The sequence below is a fragment of the Sarcophilus harrisii genome, chromosome 5, assembly GCF_902635505.1.
Source record: "Sarcophilus harrisii chromosome 5, mSarHar1.11, whole genome shotgun sequence".
NCBI classification, from domain to species: domain Eukaryota; kingdom Metazoa; phylum Chordata; class Mammalia; order Dasyuromorphia; family Dasyuridae; genus Sarcophilus; species Sarcophilus harrisii.
In genome coordinates this window covers 93,742,115-93,761,818 of record NC_045430.1, presented here as the reverse complement: position 1 = coordinate 93,761,818, position 19,704 = coordinate 93,742,115, and the positions used below count along the sequence as shown (strand labels likewise).

General features: G+C 36.2%; 1 protein-coding gene across 2 annotated transcripts in view; it reads left to right on the top strand.

Annotated features, from left to right (window-relative positions):
- The window catches only part of SPATS2 (spermatogenesis associated serine rich 2), a 161,410-nt gene that overhangs the window by 37,052 nt on the left and 104,654 nt on the right, over positions 1-19,704 (top strand). For both annotated transcript variants that reach the window (XM_031937954.1, XM_031937953.1), the window contains exon 2: positions 19,025-19,328. In XM_031937954.1, coding sequence (XP_031793814.1) covers positions 19,304-19,328 — 25 coding nt within the window. In that variant the 5' untranslated portion in view covers positions 19,025-19,303. The remainder of the gene's footprint in view (positions 1-19,024; positions 19,329-19,704) is intronic.

Below are 19,704 nucleotides of genomic sequence, written 5' to 3'. Positions count from 1 at the left end.
GGCCTTTCCAGAGAACCTAGGGCCTAGCTATTCCCCAGGAGTCAAAGAATAGTGTCCATTTGCCATGGGGGAGATTGGTCTAGCAGATTCGCTTGTCAGTACAAATTTAGGGTATGTTAGGGAGGATGGTCATATTCCATTGAAGGGAATGATGTTCAATTCCTAGTTCTGGAACAATTTAACAATTGTTATTCTTGGAGGGGAGAAGGGAAGGAAGAATGCATGCTAATTACAATAAAAGCAGTGTCAGCCATGCTTAATTCTGGTTGCTGCATAAATGTCAAAGATGACCCTTAAACCTTCAAACTTTTGTTTAAAAAAAATATAACTGGTTATCAGGGCAGTATATGTTGAAGGCTATGGTGACTAGTGTGCTCTTCAGAAATCCACCAAGCCATGGGGGTCTCAAAATATCTAAATGACTTTTTATACCTTTCACAAATTTGTGTCAGGTAAACCAATCAGGCTCCACAGGCAGCTTGGTTTCCTTTTAAGGAAAGCTAATTCTTTTAAGAGGAAAAGAGACTATCTCAAGTTTTTTTGTTTTGGAGGGGGAAGATGATTAAGAAGATGCATCAAGGAAATAGTGGTTACTATAAATCCTTTCACACCAAAGTAAATAAATTGCCATAACAAAGAGACCAAAAACACCTCAAAATGTTCTTAGTTAATAAACATTTGACTGATAAATTATCAAGCAGAAAGATATGACAGTCAAAGGTAACACAGAGATTATGAACTTGTTAGTAAAACTTTATAAAGAAGAATCATGGAAGATTATGAACAATACCACCTTAAACAGTTTTGAAACAAGGAAAAATAAAACCTGTTTCAAGAAAACCTTTAGAAACCCAACTAAAAACATCTGAAAGATATTCAAAGGTAAAAATGGAAGGATGCCAGTAAAAAAGGAGAAAAAAATGGAAAAGATTTTCAGAGATTTTTATGATAAACTTCATCATTAGGGACTGTAAACATCATGGTACTGGATAGACTTATAAAGAAAAGCACTCAGAAATGCTTGATTGTTGGGAAAGCAACTAAATTATACACAGTTGTGCATAGAAGAATACTGTGCTGAAAGTACAATTGTGAGAGTGTTAAGCTATCTGAAGGGGAAGATACCAAAAGTTCAGAAAAAGTTTTGGTTCTAGATCTTACTGTTCTTCCTCCCTTCCTCCCCCCCAAAAGGACAATAAATAGAACAAAAAATCCTGAAAGAACCCAGGTCGAAGATATATATATATTTATGAAAGATGACGCTTTCCAGATGCTTGTCAATGTGGGCGACATTGTGCAGTAAATCCTACAACATTATAGAGCATTCTTAGCTGAGAAAATTTTAGCATTACAAACCACATAGGAAAAAATCAAATAGATTAAGAATGTCTGTTGCTGAGATAGCAACATACAGTTAGATGGACAGTCTCTAGAGTTTCTCCATCTATATTTACATTACTATTTATCTAACTCTATAGGCCAAAGGGTGTCAATGGATAAGTTGAACCTGCCTACATTTTTTTTTTTCCTCTATTGCTTATAAACAAACCCAGGTCTCCTTAAAAATTTTTTATTAGACCTGACACCCTCTTAAATTTTTCTCAAATTTCTCCTCCTATTCACAGCCTAGAAAAGTAGCCTTGTTTTTGACATCTTCTTTTCTTCCTTCAAAGGAAGAAAAAAAACCTGCAAAGTTTTGAGACTACAAAGTCTGGCTTCTAATTATATCACTCATTAACTGATGTCTTCAAAGTTATCAGTGTGTCTGAATTGTCAAATTTGATGATTTCCATTCTCATTCTTCTTGACACTGTTACACTTTCATTTTGGTTAGTCACTTTTTTAGGTTTTTGTGACAGTATTCTCTGTAGGTTCCCCTACCTGTCTAATTTAATTAATCATCTTTGTTTCTGTGAGTGTAACCAAAGATCTAAAGTCCTTGATTTCTTCTCTCCTTTTTTTTTTTCCCCAGCTGAGGCAGTTGGGGTTAAGTGACTTGACCAAGGTCACAGCTAGGAAGTGCTAAGTGTCTGAGGTCAGATTTGAACTCCAGTACTCCTGACTTGAGGGCTGGTGCTGTAGCTGCCCCCTGATTTCTTCTTTTTAAAGTAACCATATCAGTTCATAAAGTAGGCCAGAGCTGACGAGGTCAAGCTGGTCCTTTATTTTAGAGGTTGTAACACAATGAAACACATGTATTATAGCAGTTAAAGATTTAGCTATAGCAGAAAAAGAAAATTCGGAGCAGGGAATGATATTCACTCGAGGGTACAGCATTGATTCATTTGAGTACAGCTTCCTTGCCTCTCTGTTGCTTGTGATAGTTTCATGGTCTGCCCTCAGGGCCCCGCTGCAACTTCTCTTGGTCTTTTGGTATGTAGATGAGTAGGAAATCATATCAATACCTCTGGGCTTCAGTCTCCTCAATCAGTCAAGTCTCTGGGACAATTTTAATCCCTCCTAAGTATAGCAAGACTTTGTCAATTTTTATTCCAATTCCCTCACAGATCATATGCCCTGCTACATCCATCCTTCAGAATTCTGGTACTATTGTAGAAGGACTTGGGGGTGAGCCTTCTAATATTAATAGTTTGAAACCCCATTATGATGTTTTCTCTCCAGCATTATCATTAGTGATTATTTCTTCAATATCAGCTAAAATGCTAATCATTAATGAGCTTTTTCAGTAAATTTCAAAATTTACAAAAAAAATAATTTTTACAAAAATTTACAACATTTTTCAAAATTCCTGAAAGAACAGGAACCAAAGAACAGTAATGTCTCCCTGAACTGAAGGCATGTGCTCTTCTTTACACCCTGGTCCTCAGGAATAATGAATTAAATTCAAATCCGCTGCTACAAACATTTGTTCCCTCCAAATTAACTTCTGAATATATCATAGCTACAGTTGCTTCCTTGACAGTATACTCAATTACACTTTGAAGTAGAGACCAAGGTTGCTCCTGTGTTATCATGCTTCTTGAAGCTGAATCACTTAAAATGTGTATTCCCAGGACTAGACTATCATTGACCAATTTCCCCCCCTTATCTACAATTACATAAGGAAAAGAATTATCCCAGCCTATATGACAAAGGATACTGGTAGCTATTTCTCCTTCCATAGCACATAAAGGTTTGCTAATTCCTGTGCAGTGACTCTCATATCTTTCAGTTCAGCCCTTTGACTCTACTGAGCTCTAATCCTACATCACTAGTTGCCCATTGAACAGTTCAAATCAGATATTCATTAAGTGTAATGGGCTGAAGTTTGAGTTGATGCACTGAGGTCTCAAGTACGTGAGGCTAAATAGTAATTGGGCTATACTCTATTAATATACATGATTGGATAAAAAATGGTCCCTGCCCACTCTCCGTGCAAGTCCTGATGTGTTGTAGAGGAAATGAGGATTTTGGTGGGTGGAGGCAGAGAGAGGAACAGGAAGAGAAGCTGGGAGAGATTGGGCCTGGGTTCTTTTTCTCCTAGCTGCTTTCTCACTCTGCCTCTATACCAACATTGAGCTTTCAGATGCCCTACTTTACCACACTGAAAGCATTGATGAGTCTCTCTGGAAGTCCCTTGCCAGAAGGGACCCTGTCTACCCATGTTGGGATCTTGGGAAGTCTGCATCATAGTCTGGCTATAAAAGGCATTTGTTCCCACTGTGGCACAGTGTCTTATGAATTTCTCTAAAGGAGTATCCTTGCGCAGTCCTAGTATAATCCTTCTGCACACCTCATTAGCATTTTCCTTAGCAAGTTGCTTTATTAAAACATCTGTTGATGAATTTTCCCCATTAGTTCTTGTGATAGCAGTCTGCAAACGTCCCACAAAGTCAGCAAAGGGTTCAATTAAGCATCTCAAAGTCAATAAGCCCTAAACAATTCATTATCCTTCCTTCTCAGTCCATAGTTCCAAATTTACTTTTTCCTGTCAAGGGCATTACCAACTTGTTAGTCATTCAAATTTACAGTCTTAGTGTCATTATCAATTCTTCATTACACTTCACCCTACATGCACAATCAATTGCCAGATGTTATAATTTCTATACTATGGTGTAATGTCCGGTGTAGCTCTCTGGAGGACCTCGGGATCAGCCCAAGTCCTTGGTCTTAGTGGAGGAGTGAAGGAGGCAGGAGAGCTATCACATGGCTGGTCAAAAATGGAGTCTGGAATCTGGAGTCTTCTTTTGTATCTGGGGCTGAGAGAGCATTCCCAGCCCTTAAATACTTCAGTACAATTACATCACTACACCACACTGAGCAGATGTAACCATTACATCCCCAGAGAGAATCATTATCTCACATTAAATATTTACTTAACTATAAGCACCATCCTGACTTAGATTTAAGTACACCTTTTCAGAGTTTTGGCCCTCTACACTACAGTGTTAATCTGTCCCCTTCTCTCTGTTCTATTGGTTTTCATTACCTATTGGTTGGACTATTACAGTGGTCTCCTAATTAGTCTCTAACTAGCCAGCTTCTCCCTTCACCAAATCCATCCTTGAGTCTAAGTGATTTTTCCCAAATGTAAGTTTAATCTTATCATTTTGTTATTCAGCAAACTTCAATGATTTTCTCTTATTTCTACCATCAAATATAAATGTTTCTGCATTTAAAACTCTTTACAACCTACTTCCAACCTACCTTTCCAGGATTCTTTCTATACTTCCCTTTATGCATTCAAAATTGCAGACTTCTCATAAGATCTTAGAGTTTCCTAAAAAACATTTGTCTCCTTAACGCTTCTGTAGCTAGTACTGATTGGACTCTATATAATAAGGAACACTAGTTTTAGGAGGAACATGGGTATCCTGTAGAGAGAGGTGTAGAAATGTGCCTGTTAGTAGACTATACCATATTAAAAATAAGAAACTTTGAAGATGTACTTGAAGTAAAAGATGTCATCAGGAAAATTTCTGATTGAAAAAGAATATGAACTGCTCACATAGGATGAAGGATATCAGGTGGACAGGTAGAATGCTCTATTAGCATTCTCACAATGACTGGAAAATTCACAAAATGTTCCCAATAAGTCTTCCTGGTTGACTCTTTGAAGTAGAAAACAGAATGAGAAGGTATTGATGAATTATGGTTTCTCTTAACTCTGAGAATATCCAGGTAGATGAGATCATAGCTTCATTTCAATATCTGAATGCTTACTGGCTACTCATAAAGGTATAGCTGGAAGATACCTTAAAAGCCATCTAGTCCAAATCCTTTATTTTATAGAAGATGGGATTCAGGCAAAAAGAAGTTGAATGACTTACCCAATATCTTACAGTAGGAAGTGGCAGTCTTTGAACCCAGGTCTCTGATTCCTAATCCATCATGCTTCCTGTACTACAGTGGGTGAATAGTTGTGTGGTAGCTTAGATTTTAATTCCTCAGTGTGGGGAAAATCCGATTTAGGATGTTATAATAGGAATTTAAATATTTGTTGAATTGAGCAAGTGGGCACATGCAAATTTCTTTTTTTCCCCCCCCTGAGACAGTAGGGGTTAAGTGACTTGCCCAGGGTCACACAGCTAGGAAGTGTTAAATGTCTGAAACCAGATTTGAACTCAGGTCCTCCTGACTTCAGGGTTGGTGCTCTATCCACTGTACCACCTAGCTGCCCCTCCCTCACCCCCTACACATACACATTTCTTTATGGGGATAGAAATATTAAACTGTATTTGATTTGGTAATGAGATAACTGCATTTGGGAAAAAAAACTTAATATACAATTTTTGATTATATTTGATAATATTTGATATTAGACTTAAATAGCTTGATGAACGTTACCCTATTCCTTTTTCAATTTGTGGGCCAAATTTTCCTCTCTTCCTTTTCTCTCTCCCCTCTTCCTAAGACAGCAAGCAATCTGGTATGGATTAAACACATGAAGTTCTTCTAAATATATTTCCATATTCATTAAGTTACACAAGGGAAAAAAAAGTCAAAAGAGAAAAAAATATGAGAAAGAAAAAAACAACAACAAAAAAGGTGAAAATACTATATACTTTAATCTACATTGATTTTCCAGAGTTCTCTCTCTGGATGTGCATGCCACTTTCCATCCCAAGTCTATTGAAATTGCTTTGAATCCTCTCATTGTTGAAAATAGCCAAGTCTATCACAGTTAATCATCACACAATCTTGCTGTTACTGTATACAGTGTTCTTTTGATTCTGCTCACTTCATTTAGCATCAGTTCATGCAAGTCTTTCCAGGTTTTCTGAAATCAGAAATATTTCATTACCTTCATATACCACAACTTATTCAGTCATTCCCCAATTGATGGGCTCAGCTTTCAATTCCTTATCACCACCCAAAAAAAAAAAAAAAAAAAAACAAACCCCAAATCTTCTATAAACAATTTTGCACATGTGGGTTCTTTTTCTCTTTTATGATCTTTTTGGGATATAGGCCCAGGAGTGGCACTGCTGGATCACAGTTTTATAGCTCTTTGGGCATAGTTCCAAATTGCTCTTTAGAATGGTTGGATTATTTCACAACTCCACCATCAATGCATTAGTGTCCCAGTTTTCTACTTCCTCTCCAACACTTATCTTTTCCTGTCATTTTAACCAATCTGAGAAGTATGAAGTGGTACCTCAGAAATGTAATTTTTTTCCAGAATTGTCATAATTTGCATTTCTCTAATCAATCGTCACTTACAGCATTTTTTCATATGTTTAGAAACGTCTTTAATTTGTCCATCTGAAAAAATGTCTGTATTCTTTGGCATATAAATTTGAGTCAATTCTCTATATATTTTAGAAATGAGGCCTTTATCAGAAATGCTGATTGTAAAATATTTTTTCTAGTTTTATGCTTCCCTTCTAATCTTGGCTGTATTGATTTTGTTTGTGCAAAACTTTTAATTTTATGTAATCAAAATTATTATCTATTTATCTTCTTAAAGCTAATTTTCCCCCTAAAAACCTATAAAAGATTCTATTTCTCCACCAAGAAACATTCATTTTTTAAGTTCTTGAGATCTAGGCACTTGTAGTTAGAATGCATTGTTTTATCTTTAATGTTGTTTTCTTTAAATCATACCAATACAAAAAGTATATGGCTATTATTTTTTAAATTTTTTTAAATTAAAGCTTTTTATTCACAAAGCATATGCATGGGTAATTTTTCCAACATTGACCCCTGCATAACCCTCTGCCTCAAAATTTCCCCTTCTTCCCCCATCCTTTCCCCCACCCGACAGTCTAAAACATGCAAAATATGCTGAAATACATGCTAGATTCAATATGTTCCAACACATCCAGTAAATCCAACACATTCACACAGCCATCCAGTTGTGCAAGAAAAATCAGATCAAGAAGGAAAAAAAAGAAAAACTGAGAAAAAAGAAACAAAATGCAAGCAAATAATAACAGAGAAGATGAAAATGCTATGCTGTGTTCTACCCTCTGTTCTCATGGTTCTCTCTGGGAATGGTTCATGGTTCTCATCACTGCACAAGTGGAATTGGTCCTAATCATCTCAGTGTTGAAGAGAGCCATGTCTGTCAGAATTGATCATCTTGTCGCTGTGTATAATGATCTCCTAGTTCTGCTCATTTTACTTAGTATCAGTACATGTAGGTCTCTCCAAGCCTCTCTGAAATCATCTTGCTGGTTTTTTCTTAAAGAACAATAGTATTCCATAACATTCATAAACCATAATTTATTCAGTCATTCTCCAAGTAATGGGCATTCACTCGATTTCCAGTTTCTTGTCATTACGAAAAGGACTACCACAAACATTTTTGCACATGTAGGTCCCTTTCCCTCCTTTAAGATTTCTTTGGGATATAATCCCATTAGAAACATGCTGGATCAAAGGATATGCACAGTTTGATAAATTTTTGAGCATAATTCCAAACTGCTCTCCAGAATGGTTGGATCCATTCACACCAATACTGTATCAGTGTCCCAGTTTTCCCACATCCCCTCCAACATTTGTCATTATCTTTTCCTATCATCTTAGCCAATATGAGAGGTGTGTAATGATATCTCAGAGTTGTCTTAATTTGCATTTCTCTGATCAATAGTGATTTAGAGCACTTTTTTAATGTGACTACATGTAGTTTTAATTTCTTCATCTGAAAATTGTTCATATTCTTTGACCATTTATCAGTTGGAGAGTGGCTTGAACTATTATCAATTTGAGACAATTCTCTATATATTTTAGAAATGGGGCCTTTATCAGTCAGATTCTTTGGATGTTGCAGTTGGTTTAGCCTCCAGAGTGCTATTGAGGGTCACCACAGAATATCCTGCCTTTGTTTTCCCTGTTTTCAAGAAAGCTCGAACCATCTGAACAAAGTGCCATACCCTAGTATGGCACACCTGGAGAGTCAGGTCAGGGGTATCGAGCAGAAGAGCCTGATATCTTTCTAGTAAGCCTCCCACTAGCAAGCCACTGATGCCCTTTGGCTTCTAAAATGCTCTGGTGCCCTAGGGTAAATTTTGAGGCTTCCTCTGTAAGGCAAGAGCAATTCTAGGGAAATTGAGTCCAATTTCTTTGAGAAATAGACCACTGGCCTGGGATTTCCCAGGTTGTGGCCCTGCCTTTAGGGACTGTAGATCAAGACTAACACTGCAGTTAAGTGGCTCCAAATCTCTTACCTCTTTAGCCAGAAGTTTGTACTTAAGGAATTTCTCAATCCTGCCTAAGGCTGGAGTGGCCCAAACAGGCATCTATTTTCTCCCAGATTTCAGAGGGAATATGGAAGGGCTGTGAGAGCAGCACAAAAAGACCATCTGGAGGAAGAGAAAATTTGGTCCCCAATTTCACCATTAAATCATGCCCCAATACGGGAGCATGATAGGAGGGAATAAAAAGAAACGAGTGTTTAAATAACAGGTCATCAAACTGGCAAGGCAGAGGAAAAGTCTCCAAACAGTTCTTAAGTTCCCCTGCAATCCCCATCCTAAAGGGGGAGGGGCAAGTGCGACCAGAGTGCCAGAGTGGGAAGGAAGAAGTCCCCATAGCAAGGGAGCTTGACCAAGCCCCAAACTCCTGCTTGGAGGACAGGGCTTTGGGTGGGGGGAGGGGCAGCTTGTCCCCGAAAGGCAGTCTCTCCTTCAGTGTCCCTCAGGGCAAGAAGTAGGGAGTTTCTTTGGACAATTTCCTTGACACCTAAAGCACAAACCTCTATGGTTCCCAGAAACATCAGCAGCCAAAAGTAGGGGCTGTTCTCTATCTTTCCCTTTAGCTCTGTAGTCTTTTTCCTCTGCTTCAGTTTGATCCCTATCATCAAAGACTCCAATAGCTGTTTCTAGCAGCTGAGTGGAAGAAGTTTGTTATGCCATAGTTCCCTTTTAATGTCCTGACCCATTTTCCCTAATTGTCCTATTTAGTTACTCTGCCTCAGGTTATAACCTTTCTCTCTTAATGTTTGATGAGATATAATCTTTCCCTCTTAAATGGTTGATGAGATAAAGGTTTCATATCTTTAGGCTATAATCATTCCTTCTTAATGTTTGACAGGATAAAGGTCTATCCATTTTAGACATTAGTATATCAGTAACCTCTCCAGTACCTCCCTCCATTGTGTCATCCTAGGTGCCTCCCCCCATTAGGTTATCTCCATCCTGGTATCTCCCCATTATGTCATTGTTCTTGTTATCTTATAAAAATCTTGCTGTCCCAATACTCAGTGCTGGATTCTTTGAGACAATAGTCTCCTTCAGCCCTGGGACCAACCATGGATCCATTTGGTCCCAGCAAATCTCTCCATTTAATAAACTATTAAATTGTTCTCTAGTCTCTGTCTTGCTCAGTTTCTCCGGCATTCATTTTGAGGGCCCAAATTTAATTTCTGCAACTTATATCGCCATATATCTGGGACAGATTGTTTAATATTAACATCTCCCCAGGAAAGATCAAGGAGGGCATTGGCCTTGGACCCCTTAAAAAGCTGGGTGGGATCCTCAGAGTAATGGCCAGGTTTTTCCTTAGTCTAGGAGAGATTTGACATTGAAAGGAACACCTCTGCTCTGAGTGTTTCTCCCTGAGAGTCTGCTGCTTCTCTCAGGGGGCAGATGTTAGGGTCAGTATCCTGAGGAGGAGAAAAAGTGGTCCCACTGTATTAGAGGGATTGAGGAGTGGGGGCTGGGAAGTCTCAGAATCTGATTCAGGTGAGAGAGATAGAGTTAAAGAAATATTGTGGGACATAACGTCCTGTTCTGGAAGAGATTCAGAAGCCTCCTGATAAGGACTGCATAGGGGTGCAGAGAAAGGATCATGTGTCCCTAGAGGAGCAGGAAGGAAGGAGTTTGATTTTCCTCTAGCAAATTTAAACAATATTCTGCAGTGCTGTTTTGGGCTTTTTAGTTTTGAAGTCTTTTAAGCCGAATTTACCTCTTTTTTAAGAGACTGCCTAAGGAAGAATCCTTAGGAATAGAGGTAGAGTGCCCCATTTTGTCATAAGTCTTGGATTGCCCTGATTCTATAGAACCTTATCCTTCTCTTAGATATCCCTAAAGAGGGAGAGATGACAAAACATTCCCTGATTAAGGGACTTTTGTTAGAAAACACAGGAATTCCAGTCTGAGCGTCCCCAGATACACAATTTTGCTGAGTGTGGAGCTCCCAATGACTCAAATTTTCCCGGGAATTTACGTGTCCTAATTTTAGAATAGATAACCAACAAAAAATGGCTTACCTTGGCCATATTCTAGGGGATCCCCGTATGGACCACCAAATGATGGGGTGCAAGAATTGAGGGTAAAAGATCCCCCAACAGCAATGGGATATCCTTGGCTGATTGAGCAGGTTTTGTGAAAGAAATTGTAAACCCCACTAAATACAGGCACAATGTCTGTGGCAAAGAATGGGTTTATGCTAAGAAAATATGCTAAGATAGCTTTCTTAGTGGGCAAAGAATCCTGTTAGGATGATTTTTGCAAAATGAGTTTACACTGAGAAGAAATTATCTTTTATGAGTGGACTAAATCCAGAAAGACAGGCCTTCCTTATTAGGAATTAGCAAAGATTGGTTAACAAATCCTTAATTATATCTGGTTTAGTCTTGGCAGCCTGGGGCTGGGGAACAATTTGAGGCGTTCAGTAGAGGACTTTGACTGTGCCCCTCCCAGAATTTAAGAGTCAGGAGCACCCTTCCCCCCAAAGGGGACATAATTTACGTTATTATGAAAATGGAAGAGTGACAGAAAAGAATTCCTATAAATGCTAATTTATTATTTTTTTTAAAAACCTTACTGATATGTTTCATTTTAACACATCAGAAACTTCCCAACAAACCTTGAACTCCCTCACAGAGTAAATTCTGTGGAAAACAATTTACTGAGTGATAAAGAATGTGCCCTAAAGCTTTAACAATATAGTTTGGACATTGACCATTGTTCTTTAGAGTTTTCCCCCTCATTGTTCATTTTAATTGTGAACAATGTAAGTAGCCATTTATATAGATTGTAATGTAATCATGAACAATGTAAGTAGTCATTTATATAAGTTGCTTTTGTTCTGATTTCTTTACCTTGCATTTTACCTAGAGAGGATAGTGAAAATTTGTAGAAAATGTTTCTGGATTAAGAAATAAAAGGTCTTGGAAAGACTTACATGACCTGATGCTGAGTTCAGTGAGCAGAACCAGGAGAACGTTGTACATGGTAAGAGCAAGACTGTGTTATGACTGAATTAGCTCTTTCCAGAAATACAGTAAGTGATTCAAGAAAATTCTAGTAGATAGAATGGAAAACGTCACTTGCATCCAGAGAAAAAATTATGGAAACTGAATGCATTTCGAAGCATACTATTTTCCCCTCTTTTGTGTGTGTGGTTTTTCCCTTTTACTTTGATTTTTTTATCACATGATTAATATGGAAATATGTTTAAAATGATTGAATATGTATAACCTTTTTTTACATATTTGCAGTCTTGGGGAGTAGGGGAAGAAAGGGAGAAAAAAATTGGAACTCAAAATTTTACGAAAATGAATATTGACAACTATTTTTACCGTATGTAATTGGCAAAAATAAAAGACTTAAGTGGGGAGGTGAAGAAATAAAAGGCATGTAGACTACTCAGAAACTTTGCACCTCTGTATGATTTTTTTTAAATACTAAAAACATATACTTACAGGTAGGACAACTTAGAAAAGTATAGTGAATTCATGGAATATGTTGTATACTAACAAACACCACTTAGTCACCATCAATAAAAATTGTTTTTAATAATTCCAAGTGCTGGCATTATCCAGAAAAATTTTAATATATATTTGTTTTAAAATTCAGTTGAAGTTTGTTAACAGAAACATTTTTGACTAAGTTGTTTTTTTATTTTGAGAATAACAAATATTTCCCATGATAGTGGGGTTTTCCATGAATATGACATGATTATATATATATATATATATCTTTTTAATATTGTGACTTGTTTGGCATGTATTGCATGATCTTCAAATGTGATAGAATTAGTGACAATGCAGAGAGTTGTGAGAATTGGGGTGGGAATCCCCTCGGCGTGCAGGTCCAAAATGAAAGAATTCATACACCCGAAAAGTCTGAATGACAAAAGGGAAGTTTCTTGGCACTGAGAAGCCAGCTTTACTAAGACAGAATTCTCAGTGTCAAGAGATCCTGGCAGAGAAATAACAAAAGGTTATCACTGAGCAGAGAGTCTCTTCATGGCGGCCAGGAGTCCTGCCAGGTAGCTTTGCCAAGAAGAGAGCTTCATTGGCAAAGCATAATTCCTACTTTGGACTTCTGCAAAGATTTGGAGTTCAAAATGGTCATTTTATAAGAAATCTGAGACTGGGGCTTCTATTATCATTGCCCCCAGGCCTAGATTTCCAGTTGAAAAAAAGTACTTATCTTGGGAATTTCAGGTCTCTCAATAGAAATATCAAGTCAAAATCTCCAGCTGAATGAGACCACTTAAGTTACTCCTAGCTACTGGGAGTGGTCCTGGGCTAATCTTAAAGAAACCACTTAACTGCTCTGAAGAGTGGTTCTCTGTCAGAATAGAGTTTCAGAGATCACCCCCATCAATTGGACAGTTTCAGGGTTCATCCCAGTCAAATGGACTCCTGTAAAACACCCAACATTGAACTCTACAAGTGCTGATAAGTGGAGTTCTAAACAATTTCACTGAACCAAAGCTGAAAGAATTTATAAATCAGAAATTTGATAATAGACTTTGATAATATTTGGTTTCATAGATGCTATAATACCCCACTTGTAGCAGTGATTTTTGTTGACTTCTCCAGTGGAGGGCAAGCAACTGTTGTATTGAGGTTATTCTTAGGCACTTTACCATCAATGGGATTTCGAATAGTTTGCTTATTACAAGCCCTGTTCCTGAAAACTTCTCATTCATCCCCCTTCTTTCCAGACATGGTTCTAGTGCTGTAATGCCAGAGAAATTGAGGCAGATTAGAGAACAATTTAATATTTAATTTGAAAGGGACAGATTTAAGACAAAAATGGATCCATGGTTTGGTCTCAGGCCTGAATGAAACTATTGTCTCTGAGAATCCAGCAGTGAATGTCAGATACAAGAATCTTTTATAGGGTAACAAGAACAATGACATAATGAGGGGGGAGGCACCTGGATGGGGATGATCTAATGGTAGGAGGCACCTAGGATGACATAATGGAAGGGGGTGCTGGAGAGGCTCCTGATATTCTAATGATGTTTAAAATGGATAAAGACCTTTATCCTATCAAACATTAAGAGGGAATGGTTATAACCTGAGGCAGAGTAACTGAATAGGACAATTAGGGAAATGGGTCAGGACATTAAAAGGGAACTGTGGCACAACTGTGCTAGAGAATGAGAACAGCAGCAATTGTGAACACAATTGAAAAATTCATAAACGTTTTCTTTATGAAAAAAGCTGACATGGCTAGCACCACACAGCATCACACAAACATAGTATAGTCCATTTCATAACAGGAAATGATATACCAGTGTCAGATTCATTTCTGAATCTACTGTGTACAAGCACTGATATCTTAGTTGAAAATCAACAAAACTATAGAAAGAATAAAGATGAAAAAATGTCATGTAATAGTGTGATCTATTCGAATAAGCTATTGATTCTGGAAAGTGGGAAGTAAATAAAGCAAAAACCATTGTTGTAAACTATCATTTCCTACAAAAAGTTTACCCAATGTCAAGAAGTTACTGAAATCTCTCACCCTTTCTCTTTTTTCATGTATCTATCATTCCTCCTAGATCAGGTTTTTGCCTGGATTATAACAGTAACCTTCTGGTGGTACTCTTGGCATCCATTCTCTCTGTCCTTCAATCTGTGCTCCACACAGTTGCTAAAATAATTTTCCTCAGTTCTGACCATATGGTCACTCCTGATCAAGACTATTTCTCTTTCTTCTCAATAGCTCTTTCTCATATACAGATTATCCCCAAAGTCTTGGTGTAATTGTAGAAACACACACACACACGTTGCCAAAAAAAAAAAAAATGTAAGATTCCTTTTCCTATTTTTGCAAAGAACTCATGTAATATTAAAATTAATTGTTCTTTGATATAATTCTCTTGAAATTCCATCTGAAGCTTTGTATTTTTCTCACCCTTTGTTGAATTCATTCTTATAAGATTGTGGTTTTTTATTTTGGCTAATTTTTTGTAAATATTCAACCATTTCTAAGTTACCAGTTTTGTGCTACAGGTTAATAGAGGAAGATAGTTTCTAATAGTTTGTTTTATTTCATCTTCACTTGTCTAAAATTCTTCTTTATATTTTGTCAGCTGTCAGTATAAACTGGCAATTTGGTCTCCTCCCTTAAATTAGCTAGCTGTTTATCTACTTTTTTAGTTTCCTTACCCTACTCCACTCCTAATCAAAACAAAAAAAACCAGATCTCATTTATTTCATTGGGGTTGAGGGGAGGGGGTGGCATTTCCAATTTGTAATTTGATTTTCGGAATTTCTGCTTTAGTGATTTATCACTCTGTATTTCTCATTTTTGTTCATGACAATGCATAGAAATGAACATTTTTCCTAGGGATGCTTTGGCTCAATCCCAAAATTTTTAGTATATTCTTACTGTTGTCATTTACTTTGAAATGATCTATTTCACGGATTTGTTCTTAGATCCACCTGTATTTAAAACTGCCCAATTAGTAATATTTTATTTTAAGACAATGTATTAAAAATAATTTGTATTATATATAAAGGATATATTCAGTATTTCTGCTTTTCTGCAAATATTTATGAAGTTTTATGGTCAGTTTGTAAGTGTGTCATACACAGTTGAGAAATATATGTAGTCAATTCTGCTTTACATTTATACACATTTCAAAAAAATGTACCACACCATGCAAAATTTTGCAATGAAAACCAGAGCTTATGGGGGAAATGCTCAAAATTTCATCAGTGACATACACACATGCACACAAATATAGTAAATTAATAAAAATGTTACTTCTATTTTATTCATGTTAAATAAATATGCAAAATTATACATGTTTTAAAAAAAACATGTTAAAAAAAAGTAATGAAAATGGTAGCTGTCCCTAGCCTTCTGTAAAATAAGTTGGGGAAGTTAAATCTCCCAAGTTTTGAGGTGTGGGAAGGAGGCTTCCTGAGATTCAGAATAGGCCCCTTCCAAGACTTAGATATATAAGAAAGATGACACTTTATTTTGAAAAGGATCTGACACATGCTTGTGGAAATGGACACTGGAAGAGCTGGCTTTTGAATGATTATGAAGTGGTATATGCAATTTTGTATATGTGCTTCTCTTAAAAGAAATCAAGAAGAAGCATACTTGAAATTCATATTGTGCTCAAAATGTTCATTAAAAAAAAAAATTCATGTTTTTAAAACATGAATCACCAGCTCTGAAGTCAGGAGGGCCTGAGTTCAAATGTCCCCTCAGTTACTAACACTTCCTAGCTGTATGACCTTGGGTGATGTTATGCTATTTAGTTCATGCATGTTAGGTATTGATATTATTTATGTAAGCAAAATATAGTTTCCTGGTTTTATTCATGTCAGTTTTTATTCTTTTCTTGTCTGAGATCATGATTGCTATTCTTGTGTAATAGGAACAGTATCTTCAGACCTTGATGTAGGCAGACTAGTCTAGTTTTTCAGTGTCTTCCAGATTTAATTGGCTCAGTGAACTAAGGCTTGGGCAATTGGTATAGATTTTTTATTATCTGAGAACAAAAACAGGCAGGACATAAGGGGATGGAACTCTTTCTACAAGCTTTGGACTGAAGACTGGCAGAGAGGACCTGCAGCAAAATTCCGTTCAACTGTCATCTGTAGTTCCAGTTCATTCTAAGCTTTCGTATTCTTGTGTCTTTTTTTTCCAGCTCCATGTGACTTCATTAATCTCTCCTGTTACTTGGTCTTCCAATTTCTTTATATTTATAAAAAATATAATTTTTTAGTAAGTTCTTATAAATTCACATCCTTCTCTTTAAAACAAATTTATTCTTATGAGATTTTTTTTTTTTTTTGGCTGATTCTTTGTATATTTTTTGTAGATATTCAACCATTTCTAAGGTACCAGTTTTGTGCTACAGATTAATCAAAGAGGATAGTTTCTAATAGTTTGTTTTATTGGTTGTTAAAACACAATGCCATTTTACCTCCTTATTGGAATTGTTTCCTTTTGTGTCTTCAGAATTTCATTCTTAAGCATCTCCTATCCCTTCTGCCCTAACTTACCCCATAGTGTTCAGGAGTTTTAAATCTGCTTTATTAAAAAAAAACAAAAACAAAACAACTTTATTCATCTATTTGTTTGCATGCCATTAATATTTATCCTCACTTCCCCTTGTTGAACAAATTTTTTAAATATGCAAAATAAACACATTGGCCATATTTTTAAAATGTCTTATTCTCCATATATTATCTCTCTGGCAGGGTGGTGTATAAAATTTTGTAGATAGGCAGATTTAGGCTTGAGTAAGGATGAAATTATTACTAATAAGGATTATCTAAAGCTGGAATGGGTTGCATGTCTTAGAACGTATGTGCTTTCACGTGAAGTCTTGAAATAGAGACTTTAGTTGAAGATACTATAGGGGATATATTCAAGTGTGGATTGGATAATCTATAAACATTAACTAGGTGAACTATGAGACCTTTCCATCTCAATATTTAGTGATTGTCTGGGAGCAATGATAATTCATTATTCATATTGTTCAACAATTATATTTTTAAAAACTTTTTATATATCTAATGCTCAACTAAATTTCAATTGTGTGGTTTTTGTTTTTCTCTTTTATTTATATAAACAAACAGGTACATAATGTGTTGGAATCTTCTTCCCCCAGACTTTTCCTTGTTTCTCTGAGCAAAAAGCTTGAGAAGAAAGAATATAATAGAAAAATTTCTGGAGGGAAAAAATACAACTAGACAGTCCAGTCCCCTTATTTTATTAGAGAGGTGACAGATTCAGAGAGATTATAAATTGCCTAAGGTCACATAGCTAGTAAGTAGTGAGGTCACTTTTTCTACTGGCAAATCCAGTGCTCTTTTCCATTATATAATGCTGACCTTTCTATATAACTTTTGACACTATTGGTCATCTTCTAATATTTTCTTTAGAGTTTCTGAACATCATTTCTCTCTTACTATTTATCTATGCTTTTCAAGTTTTCTTAGCTAGATCTTCATTTTAGTCAAGCTAAATATGGGTGTCTCATAGGACCCTGTCTTTTATTTCCTGCATTCACTTTCCCTCTCCTTTCCTCCTTTAACCTCCCCTTTCCTTCTATATTATTTTATTTCAACAAGTTCCATGGATTCAGTTATCTTTATTTTGATGGTTATCTAATTATCTGACTTTATTTTTTTTTTTTTTTGCTGACTTCTACTCTTACATCTTCAACTACTTATTTGATTTCTTTAATTAGATGTTCTATAGATATATTAAACTCAGCTTGGCTCAAACTGAATTCATTATCTTTTCTTTTAAATTCTCCCCCCTTATTATTGTCCAGGATATCACTATCCTCTTAGTCATCCATTTTTTCAACCTAGGTATGATCCTTGACTTCTCATTTTTCACCCCCCATTCAATCTGTTGCGAAGGCAAATCAATTTTAGCCTAGTTAACATCTTTTTGTATATGTTCCCTTTTCTCTGACACTGTCAGAGGATGAGATACAGGTCTTCATCACCTCACACCTGGATTGTTTTAATAACCTACTGGCTGGTCAGCTTGCTACAAGTATCTTCCTACTTTAGTCCCTCAGGTGATCTTCCTAAAATTAAAGTCTTGACAATTACTCTCCACCCCCTATCTACCAATAAACTTCCCTATTACAGTAAACTCTCAATGGCTCTCTTTCATATCTAGAATCAAATATGAAATGTTCAGATGTTCCAAGCCCATCATAAACTATCCTCTTATATCTTACTCCCTTTTACATAATTCAGCAAACCATTACACAGGATTCCTTTTTGTTCCTTACACAAGACACTTCTGACTCCAGACATTTTCACTGATTGTCTCCCCCCTTACTTGAAATGCCCTTCCTCTACCTCTTGGCTTCCATGGCTTCTTTCAAATCCCAACTAAAATCTTATCTTCTAAAGAAGTGTTTACTAATCCCCCTTAGTTCTAGCAATCTTATATCTCATTGCCTTGCACAGTGCCTGGCACACAGAAGACACTAAATAAATGTTATGACTGATACAGTAAGAAAGGACAAGTAAAGAGATGGTAGTGAAAGAGATCTGCAAGATGTAGAATGAAAGTTTTAGTGGCAATAGTGAATATGTGGTCATGGGAATTTGTATTGTGTAAGTGTATGGTGATTAGGAGAGAGAACCTATGTAATGAGAATGATTTTTATAAAATTGTCTAAATATTAATCCAGAAGTTCTTATTTTTGGTGGGAGTGGGGATGGTGAAAGGAGGGGTATACAGAGAGATCCTCCCATTAATCATATAGATTTTCACTTTGTGATAATTTTAAATTTTTGTTTAATTAAAGCTTGTAAGCATTTTGTCCATGGCTTTCAGTAACTTTATTGCATGAAATACCTTGTTAGAACATTAATTTTCTTTTTCTCTCCTTCTAGAATCTAGCTGGGCAAAAAAGACAAAGGAGACATGAACTTCTGCAGTCAAGCTTCCTGACAAGAAGTTGATATATAGAAGGACAGAGCTAACAGGAACCAGTGAGCAAAATTTCTGATAGCTGTAGCTGTCTTCATTATTGGCAAGTGGAATTTGCCATCTACAACCAGATTCCTATTGTATTCTTTCAAGTTGAAGATAAGATCAACTTCCACAAACCAGACCTTATCTAAAACAAAGGGATATTTTTCTGCTCTGTTGTGGGAAGCAAAGAAATTACAATGTCGAAAAAACAAAATCAAAAGGGTAAGATTGCATGTGGATATATCTTGTTTGAGGTACATTTGTGGATTCATATGAAATTCTGTAACTATTCAGAAATTACTCTATTTGTTATTGCTTTTATTTTAATAATTGTGCTTATGTAGTTCTGTGATTTCATTTTTCTACTATTACTGCTATGATTTTAGCAGAATAAGAACTACTTGTTAGCTTTCTGTGTGAAAATCAGGCCATAGTTCTTTATTTACTAATTGCCTGAAAATTATTGATAAGAATCTAAGAAAATCAGAAAAAATTCTACAGTGTTGGGTATATTCTGTTTTATCAAAGTGAGTTATTTCTCTATTAAATTGTAATGTAACTTGGGGTATCAGAATCATTGGGAATTTTGAAAAATATT